This window comes from Macaca nemestrina, chromosome 2 (genome assembly GCF_043159975.1).
Source record: "Macaca nemestrina isolate mMacNem1 chromosome 2, mMacNem.hap1, whole genome shotgun sequence".
In the NCBI taxonomy this organism is placed as follows: domain Eukaryota; kingdom Metazoa; phylum Chordata; class Mammalia; order Primates; family Cercopithecidae; genus Macaca; species Macaca nemestrina.
The window spans coordinates 11702050-11714676 of record NC_092126.1 but is presented as its reverse complement, the minus strand read 5'-3'; the positions used below and the strand labels follow the sequence as shown (position 1 = coordinate 11714676).

At 39.6% G+C, this 12627-nt stretch overlaps 1 protein-coding gene across 1 annotated transcript in view; it reads left to right on the top strand.

Annotated features, from left to right (window-relative positions):
* Window positions 1–1138: 1138 nt before the first annotated feature.
* LOC105470901 (SH3 and cysteine rich domain) overlaps window positions 1139–12627 on the top strand; it is a 175296-nt gene continuing 163807 nt past the window's right edge. The window contains exon 1 of the mRNA XM_011723198.2: window positions 1139–1397. Coding sequence (XP_011721500.2) covers window positions 1287–1397 — 111 coding nt within the window. The 5' untranslated portion in view covers window positions 1139–1286. The remainder of the gene's footprint in view (window positions 1398–12627) is intronic.

Here is a 12627-nt window from a genome sequence, read left to right as displayed (position 1 = left end):
ACGTCAACAGCTAATTTTAAAAATCTGAACAGAAGTTTGCAATTTTCTTTTAAAAAGTTGAGGGTATTTTGTATTAATGGGGAAAAAGAGGCTTTTAAATATCTAGATGTATTTCCTTTCCCCGCACACTGAGGCTGTCTTCAAAAGAAACTGGACCCTCTGTATCCTTTTTCAATGGGGCTATCCGTATGTTTCCAAAAGATTAAGCAAGGCAGGCTGGTTTGCCCCTCTGTGAACAGTCCTCAACTCTTGCTAAACTGCAACATCCAATTGCTCTTCAGCCAAGACCTGGCCTAGATTTGAGGCTCCACAGTCGGAAATGCATGGATTTTGAAGCCAAAATGTGTTCAAATTCCAGTTTCGCCAATTATAGTTTAGTGACTTAAAGCAAATTACTCAGCCTTCCTACAGCCTCGATTTCCTCATCTATAAAATGGAAGTGATCATCCCTAGACGCATAGAGTAGCTGGGAGGATTAAATAAGGTAAAAAGAAAGGGTTTAGCACAGTAAGTGCATAACAAACGAGGAACAGGTGTCCATAGACACACCGCATTATCTCTCTGCTTTAGATCAAAGCTGAATGGAGGAAGCGCTGTGCCCGTGAGTCAGGGGACCCCCACTCCGATCCCTGCTCTCTGTCACTGAACCCTATAAATAGCTTAGCTAAGTCACTGTCTCTCTCAGTCACTATTCGTTCGGGTGAGGAATGAGGGAGTTGTTGCAAGCGGTCCTTTCTGGCTATATCATTCCAGAAATCAAAATAGAAAATCAAAGATTTTCTATTCTTTGGGGTTTGGGTCTAAATTTTCAGCATCCTCTCTACAGAATCACCCGCACTCTGTGCCGGCGCGCGCCCAGCCTTCCCCCAGCCCTCTCCAGGGCGCTGCCCCCTGCCTGCCCTCACTACTCCAGGCGTTGACCGCGCAGCCCCGCCCCGGAGCTGCCTCCCCGCCTCCTTCCTCCTCCTGTGGGCGAGCTGAAGCCCGCTCGCCCGCTGCCGAGTGGCAGTCACGACTGCGAGGTCGCCGGCGAGGTGGCCGCGGGCGCGGCGGGGCGGGGTGGGGCAGGGCGCACTCTCCTCCACGCCGGCGGAAGTGCCGGGGAGGTGGGCAGGGCCGGGCGGGAGAGGGGGCGAGGCTGGAGGAGGGCACGTCGGCGCCTCGGCGAGGATGGGAGTCCCCGGGACCCGGAGCTGAGCAGCCTGGCGCGCGGCGGGCAGGGCGCGCAGGAGGACAGCAGCCTCGCTGTTCCTCCGGGAGCCCAACACCGTTCCCGCGCGGCCACGATGATCCCTCCGAGCTGCCCCCGCGAGGACGACGTGGACGGGCTGCCCAAGGAGGCGGCGGGCGCCGAGCAACCGCCCTCTCCTGCATCCACCAGCAGCCAGGAATCCAAGGTACCGAGCACACTTGCCCCAAGAGAACACAAACTCACTCTCCTCTCCTCGCGGTCCAGCTTTGTCTCTCCTCCGATCTAGCACGGGCGTGGGGGTCGAAACTTGCTAGTTCGCCCAGGGCTGGAGGACTTGAACGTCCGGCAGGACCCGCTGAGATTTGAACGTCCGGTAGGACCCGCTGCTCACGATGCTGGACCACATCCCTGTGGACCCAGCCTTCTCGCCCACACATCCACACGCGCAATTCATGGTGACTCCGGGTTCGGAGATCGATTTCTTGCGGGGTGGTGGCTTGGTTGCTTTGTGCTTTGAACCTGCTTGTGTCCAAAGCACGTGTAGGTGGGTAGTAGGTGGCTTTTGAAGGCTGAGGGATGGAGACAGCCGAGGGATACTCTTCCAGAAAAGCTTGAGTACTGGGCCAGAAAGGCATGTATGTATCCCAAGGGTCTCAGAGACCTTTTGCATAACAGGGATCACCCCTACCTTCAGATACCACTCACTAGAAAAGAAAAAGAAAGAAAAAGAAAAAGGGTTTGCCTGCGTTTGTCTGAAAGTTGATGTTCCTCTTGTGAAAGTTAATACTCTAAGAACTTACACTTGCTTTTATGAAAGTTACACTAACACGTATACACAAAACCAAACCCGCAGCACTTCTCCTGTCACTGTTACACTTCCTCTGAAACTCTCGTGGGTGCCAGGCACATGTTTGAAAATCTTGGAGGAGGATAGAGTAAAATGTGGCTGCTGGCAGTGCAATGCCAAATGGCAACTCAGCTGGTGGTGGAAATCCTAAGATGGAGTTTGTAGTTACGTGGATTCTTTTAAATGTAGAGTTCCTGGCTCTTTATTCTGATTTCATTGTGCGATCCCCAGGCATTTGGGGAATGTGAGGCAGTCCGTGTATACCAGCAAAGGAAAGGGGTTGCCAGTTTGTAGGATAGGGACAGGCCAGATGGGGCAAGGAAAAGTGCGATCCTGTCTCCCTTCACACGCATCCCTGGAAGCCATTGATACAATCAGGAGGATGAAAATCACAGCCTGAGTGGCTGTCTGGATTTGGTGTGATCCTAGGCACTGTACATTTCCCAGCCCCCTGAAGTTAACCAGCAATGATAGTAATCTAAGCCCGAAAGCTTTGCCTCTTATTTATTTTTATTTTTTTTCTGTTAATTACTGGCTGCCAGACCTGGGGTATATGTGTCAACTTTTTAAAAACTCAATTGGAAACTAGGGAAAAAGCCCCCACCTTCCAGAGTCATTGTGAGGAGTACATGAGATGCTCTAATGTCCACCTGGTATACTGTAAGGACTCAATCATGTTTATCCTTTTCCTTCCTGAAATAAAGAAATGGACTCCATCTCATCTCAAATGATCCATTCCAAAGCAATCTGATAACCCATACACATGCACTACCTCTCCTTAGTCAAAAAGTTTCTGGGTATCATTGCCTCCCATTGAACATCAGTCCCCAAAGTGATATAGGTTAGTGGCCATTTTAGAGGAAAGCTAGAATTCTGTAAATGAATGTAGCTAAACTCAAGAGTAAAACTAGTATTGAACCTTTTGAATTGGCCTGTTGCTCTGCAGTAGGTGTGTGTTCTGGAAAGGGCTTAGCATTTGGGCAAACAGTGGTATGGTTCAAATGCATTATATGGATTTGCTATTTATAGATGTCCTAATGGAAATTATTTGGCAGAGCAAAAACCACGTATGTAATGCCCATAATTATCCACCAATTTATCTGGCTTACAGTTTTGTACAAATTAGTTTTTCTCAAAGTGTTCTATACACCGGATATGTGTTTCTACATTCCTAAATTTGATGTCATGGCCTCAGAAAACTTAATTAGTGGAGATGAACTATGGGGGTCCATGAACCCTAGGAAATAGAATGCAATATCGTATGCCTAAATGTGAATTTTTCTTGGCATAGCATTCATAATATTCTCAAAGAGATGCATGCCCCTTAAAAAAAAAAAAAAAGGCTAAACTGCTAGTATGGTTGTGGTAAGGTAAGGCAGTAAGATGGCATGCAACTGGAGAAGAGGAAGGCTCAATTCATTCTATTCTAGGAAGACCTAGCTTAAAGCTTACTGGCGTCTACGAGGATCTTTGACCCAGAGCGTGAGAGCTTGGTGACGAAAATGTGAACAAGACGGTAATAAGAAATTCCATCTTACTCTTCCATGAAGTCGTCTTGTTTTTAAAATATCTTGTGGGACAAACATGGTTCAGGCCCCTTTGGGCATTAAACTCTCTCAAGGAAGACTTTGAAAATTACTTTTTTAAAAGATTTAGGGTTTTTTGTCTTATTATAAGAGTAACAAATACTCTTTGTAGATATTTGAACAGTCCAGACATACATGATGAAAAGAAAAATAAATCAGCTCTTGGTTTACCATACAGAAGCATCTACTAATAATATTTTGATCTATATCTTATGTCTTTTTAAATCTGTTTATATATTTACATAGTTGAGAGAACAATAGTAAGCATCTACTGAATGTTTACTGTAAGTCAGGTACAACCTTAATCTTCACAATAGAAGATTCTGTTAATATTTCTATTTTATGGATAGGGAAGTGGAAGCCAAGAAAGGTTAGATCATTTTCATTGTGAAAATTGATTTTATTATGGAAAATTTTAATATACACAAAAGTAGAGAAAACAGTATAAAGAACTGTCATGGACCTAATCACATGGCTTCACAATCAATTCATGGACAGTATTGTTTTATGTATTACCACCACTACCACCACCACCACCACACACACACTGGATCATTTTAAAGCAAATTCCAGACATGAAATAATGTCACCCGTAAATATGCTATCAGGTTGCATCTCTCAAAGGTGAGGGTTATTTTTATAAATATGACTATAATCCCAATTAGCACATATTTCAGGTGTTTTAAACTAAGGGCCACTATGTTCTTTGGAAGCTCACAAATAGTCTTTGGAAAATCTGTGAATAACCTGAACCAGCGTTCAAAGTTGTTCGTGTACATGCTTATGTGCATCATCTACGGAAAGAATTCATAGCTTCACGAAGGGTCTATAGCTTCAAAGGTTATTTTAATGTCCTTTCTCTTTTTCTTGAGGAAATTGAGGCCCAAAGAGGGGCAATGACTTGCTTGAGATCACACAGATAGTTACTGGCAATACCCTTATCTATGAACCCCATCTTGGGGTTCTGATTTCATTGTACGATCCCCAGTCCATCCCCATTGGTATCCCAGTACAGTTTCCTTGGAGCAAATTCCTGTAAGCACAAGTCATAATATAGTTTAATGTAATGGTGGGTTTTCTTCTTTATGAAATTAGTTGAGTTGAGTAAGTTTGAAAGCCACTGATATATCATACCCCTCTATCTTCCCACTAACTATTTCAGAAAGATCACAGCCTAATTATTTTCTAAGGGCTTGACAAAGACCATTGAATATAAACAAAAATTTCCAAGTCCCATTATCACTTATTTCAATGAACATCTTTTCTCCTACTGACTTATTGACAACATAGAAAGCTTGCTAGTGTCTAATGTGAAGGTTTGGTATAAATCTCTTTGTCATCACTTATATGACACAAGGTAACATTTTGATGATAACATTTTGATGATATTGAGGAATTATAGGCTTTGAGCTTGACACCTCTGTGAACCTGCCTATCACCTCAAAGCCTCAGCTTCCTCATCCCCCTCATTAGATGCTGATGGGGCTACTAATACCTAATTGGTGTGGTTTTTGTAAGGCCTAAGAATACGTAATACACCTAATATGTTTATTGTAAGCATACACAAACCTAAACCATTATTTATTTTCTCTATTTATTTCAAATCAGATGACCGCTACCACCAGCCACCCCAAATGTCATCATTGGAATAATTTCAATAACCACAGCTGACATTACTGTAATGTAACTGAGTTTACCTCTTTGGGCTTTTAGTTATGCTAACTGACTACAGTGAGACTTCACTTCAGCTATTTTACATCCCTAAGAAGATAAGCCATAGACTCACCAGCACGTGACTTAGATTTTGAAATGGTGATATAAGCCACCCAGTGCCCTAGTGGAGCCATGGACCAAAGTGACCCTCATTCCTGGAGGGTTCTTTCTGAACCTGTACCACAATCCAACCTATGAAAAAGAAATCTCTAACCATGAAGACATGGCCTGAATCTCCCAGAAAGGTTTCTATGTCCATCTATCAGCAATTATTTATTGAGTGCCTGCTTTGTGGCCAGCATATCTCATACATATTTGTGAAGCTATTATTAATAAGGAATTTAACTTCTACTCAGGGAAGAAGATGAAAGAAAACAAGACCTTGGCTTTGCATTGAATCACCAAAGGAACCCAGTCCATAGGCTAGAACCACTAAGTTGAAATCTCTGAGAGAGATCTCAAGCATCAGTATTTTCTATGCAGATCCCACTGAAAACAGAATTAGAATAGTGTATGCATACATGCAAATTTTGCTTTTTCTTCCACCTAGTGTTATACGTCTTCCCATACTCTTAAATAATTACCATATAACATTCCATTGTATGAATGGAACACAATTTATTTACCTACTGTACTGATGATGGACATTTGGATTGTTTCTTGTTTCGGGCTGCCATAAGCCATACTGCTATGAACATTCCTTATATATTCCTTGTGGCACATATGAAGCTCTTCTATTGGGTGTATACCTAGAAGTGGCATTTCTGGGTTATAGGGTATCCACATGTTCAGCTTTAACATATTTTTCAAAATGGCTGTACCAATTCATATTCCTGCCAGCAATGTATAAGACTTCAATCCACTCTTTGTGCTACCATCGTTTCATATTGTCTTTCTCATTTTGGCCATCTAATACACAATTAATGATATTGCAGTGCGGTTTTCACTTGTATTTCCCCAATGACTGATGAGCTTAGTAGTTTTTATATGTTTATTGGCATTTGATATTTTCTTGTGTAGTTGTTCAAGTCTTTTGCCCATTTTTCTATTAGGTTATTTGTTTCTTACTAATTTGTAGGCGTTCTTCTCATATTCTGGATATGAGAAAGTTGAGAGAAAAATGTATTGCAGATATTCTCTTCTACACTGAAAAAAAAAGGCTTACCTTTTTTCTTCTTCACAGAAATTCCTAATTTAATGTAGTCTAATTTTTACATTTTCTCTCATATGGTTGTGCTTTTTTGTGTAGTGCTTATAAAATCTTGGCCTATTCCAAAGTCATATAGATATTCTCCTATTATTATTTTCTAGAATTGTTATTATTATATACCTTTCACAGGTGGATTTACAATTCATTTGGAATTGCTTTTTTTGGTATGGTGTGAGGTAGGGGTCAAGATTCATTTTGACTGTACCACTTTTGGTATCCATAAATAATTTGACTGTATATGTGGAAGTTTCTATTCTGCCCATTGGCCTCTTTGTCTATCTTTCTACCAGTACAGCACTGTCTTAAATGTAATGATTTTATTTAAAAGGTCTTGATATCTCGTAGCATAAGCCCTGGAACTTTGCTCTTCTTTTGCAAAACAGATTTGGGTTATTTTTGACTCCTTGCATTTCCACGTGTGCTTTGGAATCACCTGATCAATTTGCACAAAAACGCCTGCTGGGATTCTGAATGGAACTGCATTGAATCTATAAATCCATGTGGAGAGAATGGGCATGTTCTTACTCCAAAGTACTTGCTTTTGTCAAGTCCCCTAGGACATCATTGGCAGGAACCAAATTTTGTTACTTTTTCAGTTTGGGGTTTACCAAACCAACTTTTGTTGTCTAAATTCAAGCCTCACATCTATGCGAGGGCAGATCCATGACTAGGAATTCCAAGATGAATATTTTGTGTACTTATTCATTTTTGTCCACCTGAAGTCTAAACTAAGATTTCTTTTTCATCAACCTGAGTTGGTAAGAATTTTGTTTCTAGTTCATTTTTTCCTTCTTTCTTAGATCCCACTCCATGCAGACATCAACACCAACCTAGGTTTTTCTTTACTGTGGTAAAATATGCATAACATACAGTTTACCATTTTAACCATATTTAAGTGTACAATTCTACAGCATTAAGTACCTTCACATTGTTGTGCAGCCATAACCACTATTCATCTCCAGAGCATCTTTATCATCTCCAACTGTAACTCTGTACCCATTCAACACTAATTACTAATTCTCCATCCCCCTTTTTCACCAGTCTCTGGCAACCACCATTTTGCTTTTTGTCTATATGAATTTGACTATTCTGGGTTTACCATATAAGAGAAATCATATATTTGTCCTTTTGTGATTATTTCACTTAACATAATGTCTTCACAGCTCATCTACGTTGTGGCATGTATCAGAATTCCCTTCTTTTTTAAGGCAGAATAATATTCCATTGTATGTATATACTACATTGTGTTTAGCCACTGATACATCAGTGAATACTTCGGCTGCTTCTACCTTTTGGCTACTCTGAATAATGCTGCTGTGAAGTGGGTGTGCAAATACTTGTTGGAGTCCCCTCTTTCATTTCTTATGGGTATATAACCAGAAGTGCAGTTGCTGGATCATCTGGTGATTCTATGTTTAATTTTTTGAGAAATTGCCATCCTATTTTCCAGAGTGGTCACACAGTTTTGGATTCTGACGAGTAATGCACAAGGATTCCAGTTTCTCCACATCCTCACCAACACTTGTTATTCTCTGGGTTTTGTTGATCCTGATGGGTACAAGATGGTATCTCATGTTTAGTGATGTAGAGCATGTTTTTATGTGCTTATAGGTCATTTGCATATCTTCTTTGGAAAAATATCCAGTCAAGGCCTTCGTCCATTTTAAAATTAGATTGTTTGGTTTTTGTTGTCGGATTGTAGTATTAAAGGTTTTTAACCAGCAAATTTGAATGATGCAGAATTATTGAATTTTATTATTGTTTTACTTACATTTATTCATTGAAAGGGTTATTTTTCATGCTTTTTTTTTTACTTGTCTTTTTGGTATGTGAATTATCTGTTCATGTCCTTGTCCATTTTAATACTGTTTATTCATTTCTTATTGGTTTTTTAAAAATTTTTTATAAATATTAAAATCAACCTTTCATATACATTGCTAACATTTTCCCGGATTGAAATCTGTTTTTCAATTTTATTACATTTTCAATGTAGAAGTTTCTTTTTTTATGGTTTTAAATGTCTCAAATTTACTTAGCTGTGTTTTATTCTTTTCAATTATATTTAGAAAGTACTTCCAACCTTGAGAACAGAAAAATAAAATAACCTGTATCTTTCTCTAGATCCTCAATATGTACTTTTTGCTTTTATCATTTTCATCCATCTGGAATTTATATCATTATGTAGTATGAATAAATCTATTTTTTCCAAATGATGAATCGATATTTCTAAAACCATTTGTTGAATAATGTATTGTTTTTTCACTGATTTGAAATTTTATGTTTATTATGTAATAAGTGGTAATATGTAGTAGATTCTCTTTTAGAGTTATCTGTCATATTCTAGTGTTTTGTAACTTTATTTTTGCACTTATTACTATACTGTACTCTTACATGACTATTACGTGTTTTAATTATTGTAGCTTAGTAATAGAGTTTGATAATTAATAATACAAGTACCCTCTTGGAAGTTTTATATTTATCTGCACTCAACTTTTCATTTTCTACCAAATTATGAAAACAATATTTTGAAAGTAATTTCAAATTACTCCTGATATTATTTCATGAAACTCCTGATATTATTTCAGTGAAATCTTTACAATAATGAGATTTCTTATCCAAAATCATAGTATATCTCTAGTTATTGAAACACCTGTCTTTTATGCCTCTCATAAATGCTTGGAATTGCCTTCAAATATTTCTTGCCCAAATTCTTTGTTAGCTATTTTCCAAGTATCTCGGTCCATTCAGGCTGCTAAAACAAAATGTCATAAACTGGCTTTATAAACAACAAAAATGTATTTGTCACAGTTCTAGAAGCTGGAAAATCCAAGACCAAGGCATCGGCAGAGGGCCTGTTTCCTGGTTTATAGAGGGAATCCTGTAGCTGTGTTGTCCCATGGTGGAAGGTGCAAGGTAGTTCTCTGAGATGAGACCTCTTTATAAGGGCACTAACCCGACTCATGTAGGCTCTGCCCTCATGTCCTAATCACCTCCTAAAGGCCTCACCTTTAACACCGTCACACTGGTGGATTAAGTTTCAACAAATGAATTTCAGGGGGACACAAACATTAAGAACATAGCACACAGTATTTTATACTCTTGACTTACTATTATGAATTACCATTTTTATATTTTTTGACTGGTGATAGCTGGCACATAAGAAATTCATTCTTATATTAATTTTATAATCTAAAATCATTTATATTGCATTTCTTATCCATTAATAAAGAAATACAGTGTTGCTTACTGGTTCAGAGCATGGGCACAGACACAGTCATGTTCAAATCCCATTGTGCCACTTTGAGATGCCACTTAACAAGCTTTCCTGTCCCTCGCTTTCCAGAGATTCACTGTACTTTCCATAAAGTGAACATAATAATGTCCTCTACAGCATTGCCATTCAAGTCAATTAGTGTATGTAAAGTGCTTAACACAGAGCCCGGCATATAGCAAGTAAATGATAGCTATTATTTTCATATTATCATAATATATGAAATAACAATTTTGCCTCTGTAACTATAATTCTCTTTCATTTAGGGGGGGAAAGGGAGTGCAGTGTGTAGGGACAGGGGTTTATTGCTGGAGAACTTCCAAAAATATGGTAAATATTAGAGAGATACCAGGCTGGCACATGACTTAACTTTAAATGCCACTAATGTTTTACTATACATGTAATATTGTACAGTATTGGGCTGACAGGTGGCCTTAGTTCTCCTATAAACACTAGCCACTCTAGAAGCCACCAAAAGTACTTATACAGCCTGAGAAAAATCATGTGGTGCCCTGCAAATTCAACTTAAAGACAAATCCATTTCCAACTAAGTCATTCCTTAAGATCCCCTTCTACACAAATTCCAGACATCCCACTCATATTCACAATTAAACTAAGGCAGTCTTTCTCATTTTAAAGATAGGTAATGTTCCTAGCTTACTAAGAATTTCCATCAGGAGTAGATGTGGAATTGTTTCAGATGACTTTTTGGCAAGTATGGAGGTAATCATGTGATTTTTCTTTTTCTTTTCCTTTTTTTTTTTTTTTTTTTTTTTGGCCTTTGGCCTCTTTATCTGATGGATTATATTAATAGATATCCTAATATTAAACTCTTATTACAATCCTGGAACAAGTCCTACTTGGCCATGGGGATTTTATTTTAACAAACTTCTGAGTTTTGATTGCCAATGCTTTATTATTTTTACCTCCACATACATAAGAGAGATTGTTCGATAACTGTCACTTTTGTGTTCTTGGTCAGATTTTATGTTTAATGCTATGCCAAGTTTCAGAAGATGAATTGGGAACATGTCCATGAATGTTTTTGTTTTGTTTTTGTATTTTTATGTGTGTAACATTTTATAGAACCCAGAAATAATATTCTCTTTGAATGTTTTTTAAAAATGCCAATAATATCTAAAGCTACTACCTGTCTTAAAACAAAATTTGGAAATATTATTTTCCATTATTAAATTCCGTTCTTTTTTTCCTAAATTGGCTTGAGTCAGATTTGTTAACTTGTATTTTACGAGAAAATTATCCATTTTACTTAAATCTTCATAACATCTCCAGATGGGTTATAGAGGACAGCACTGGTACCTTCCTTCAGTCTTGTCCCATCTTCCCTCTCTCTGGCAGGATTCCCATGGATTCCATCTTGTTCATACCATCTTTTATACTTCTCTATTTCTGTCTAACACTGATTCCTTAGATCTGGATTTGAAATCAGAAGCATTAAGCACGAGTGTTCACATCTCCACTTTACCAAAAGAAAGGATCCCTTGCTCCCTCTTTCAATCTTTCACTCATTCTTGGTTTTCCTCTTACTGCTATAGAAGTTGCTCTTTGATCCCATTGGCAATCTGTCCTCTGCCCATCTTTCAAATGCTGTTCTTCCCCAGCATTCTGTTTTTCACCCCCAGCCCTTCTCATCCTTCATAATCTCTCTGGGCTAAATCTTACTTCTTCTTATTTCATCCACCAGCTGAAAACTCCTAAATCTGCATCCAACCCAGACATCACTCTAGTGAGTGCCAGACCAATACATCCTACTGTCCTTTGGACAGTCTCTGTTGATGCCCACATCTTAAATTCAACCTGCCCTCAATGGAATTTATCATTCTTGACTCAGCTGTCACCCCTTTTCTTCTTATGTGCTCTTTTTGTTGTTAATTTGTTTTTTCTTATGTGCTCTTCTTCTGATGAGCTCCTCCATAGAGAAGCATCATCCACGGAGTCCACCAAGCCAGAAAACCAGAAGCCCTTGATGAGCCTGACGGGAGTGGCCTGAGCAGGGAGGAGGCTGTTTGGCAGCAGGTAGAGAGAAGACAAGATGTCTTGCAGCTCCCAGAGCATGCTTCATTTATCTGAAAATGAAACATGCACCTGTTGCCTGTTTCTAAGGCCCTCATAACTGAAGTTTCAGTCAGCATGTTTTCCTCAGGTCTGGAAGCAACTGTGACCACAGAATGAAGGATTGAGGTCAGACTTGAAGAAGGGAATAAAGAAGGAAGACTCAGAACACCCTGGGGCTCCCAGGAATGCCACTGCTCCCTTGCCCTCCAAACTGATACCAGGGGAGTGAAAAGCAGCACCAGAGTTCTTTATGCCTTGATAAGATCCCACATTCCCTCCCCTCCCCTCCAACACTCTGTTTTATCAGAACAAGGTGACTTGGAGACCTTGGAAAAGATTCCCATCACACCACTTTCCCAGTGATATCAATCACTAGAAGCACAAGGCTGCAAGGCGCCTTCCTCTCACAGTTTCCTCTCTGAACAGATCTGCACGTCTGCTAATCCAGCCCATCGTCCAACCTCCCTAGAGGTCAATACCCTCCACTCTACTCTAGAATTCACTTTTAGCAAAATCCTCTTTATCCTCAACTTCCTCTCGGATGTGTCCTTCACTTCTTATGCTAATATCTAGTCCTTTCCTTTCTCTTTTTGAGACAGGGTCTTGTTGTGCTACCTAGGCTGGAGTGCAGTGGTACAGTTATGGCTCACTGCAGCCTCAGCCTCCCAGGCTTAAGCAATCCTCCCACTTCAGCCTCCCAAGTAGTTGGGACTATAGGCACATACAATCATG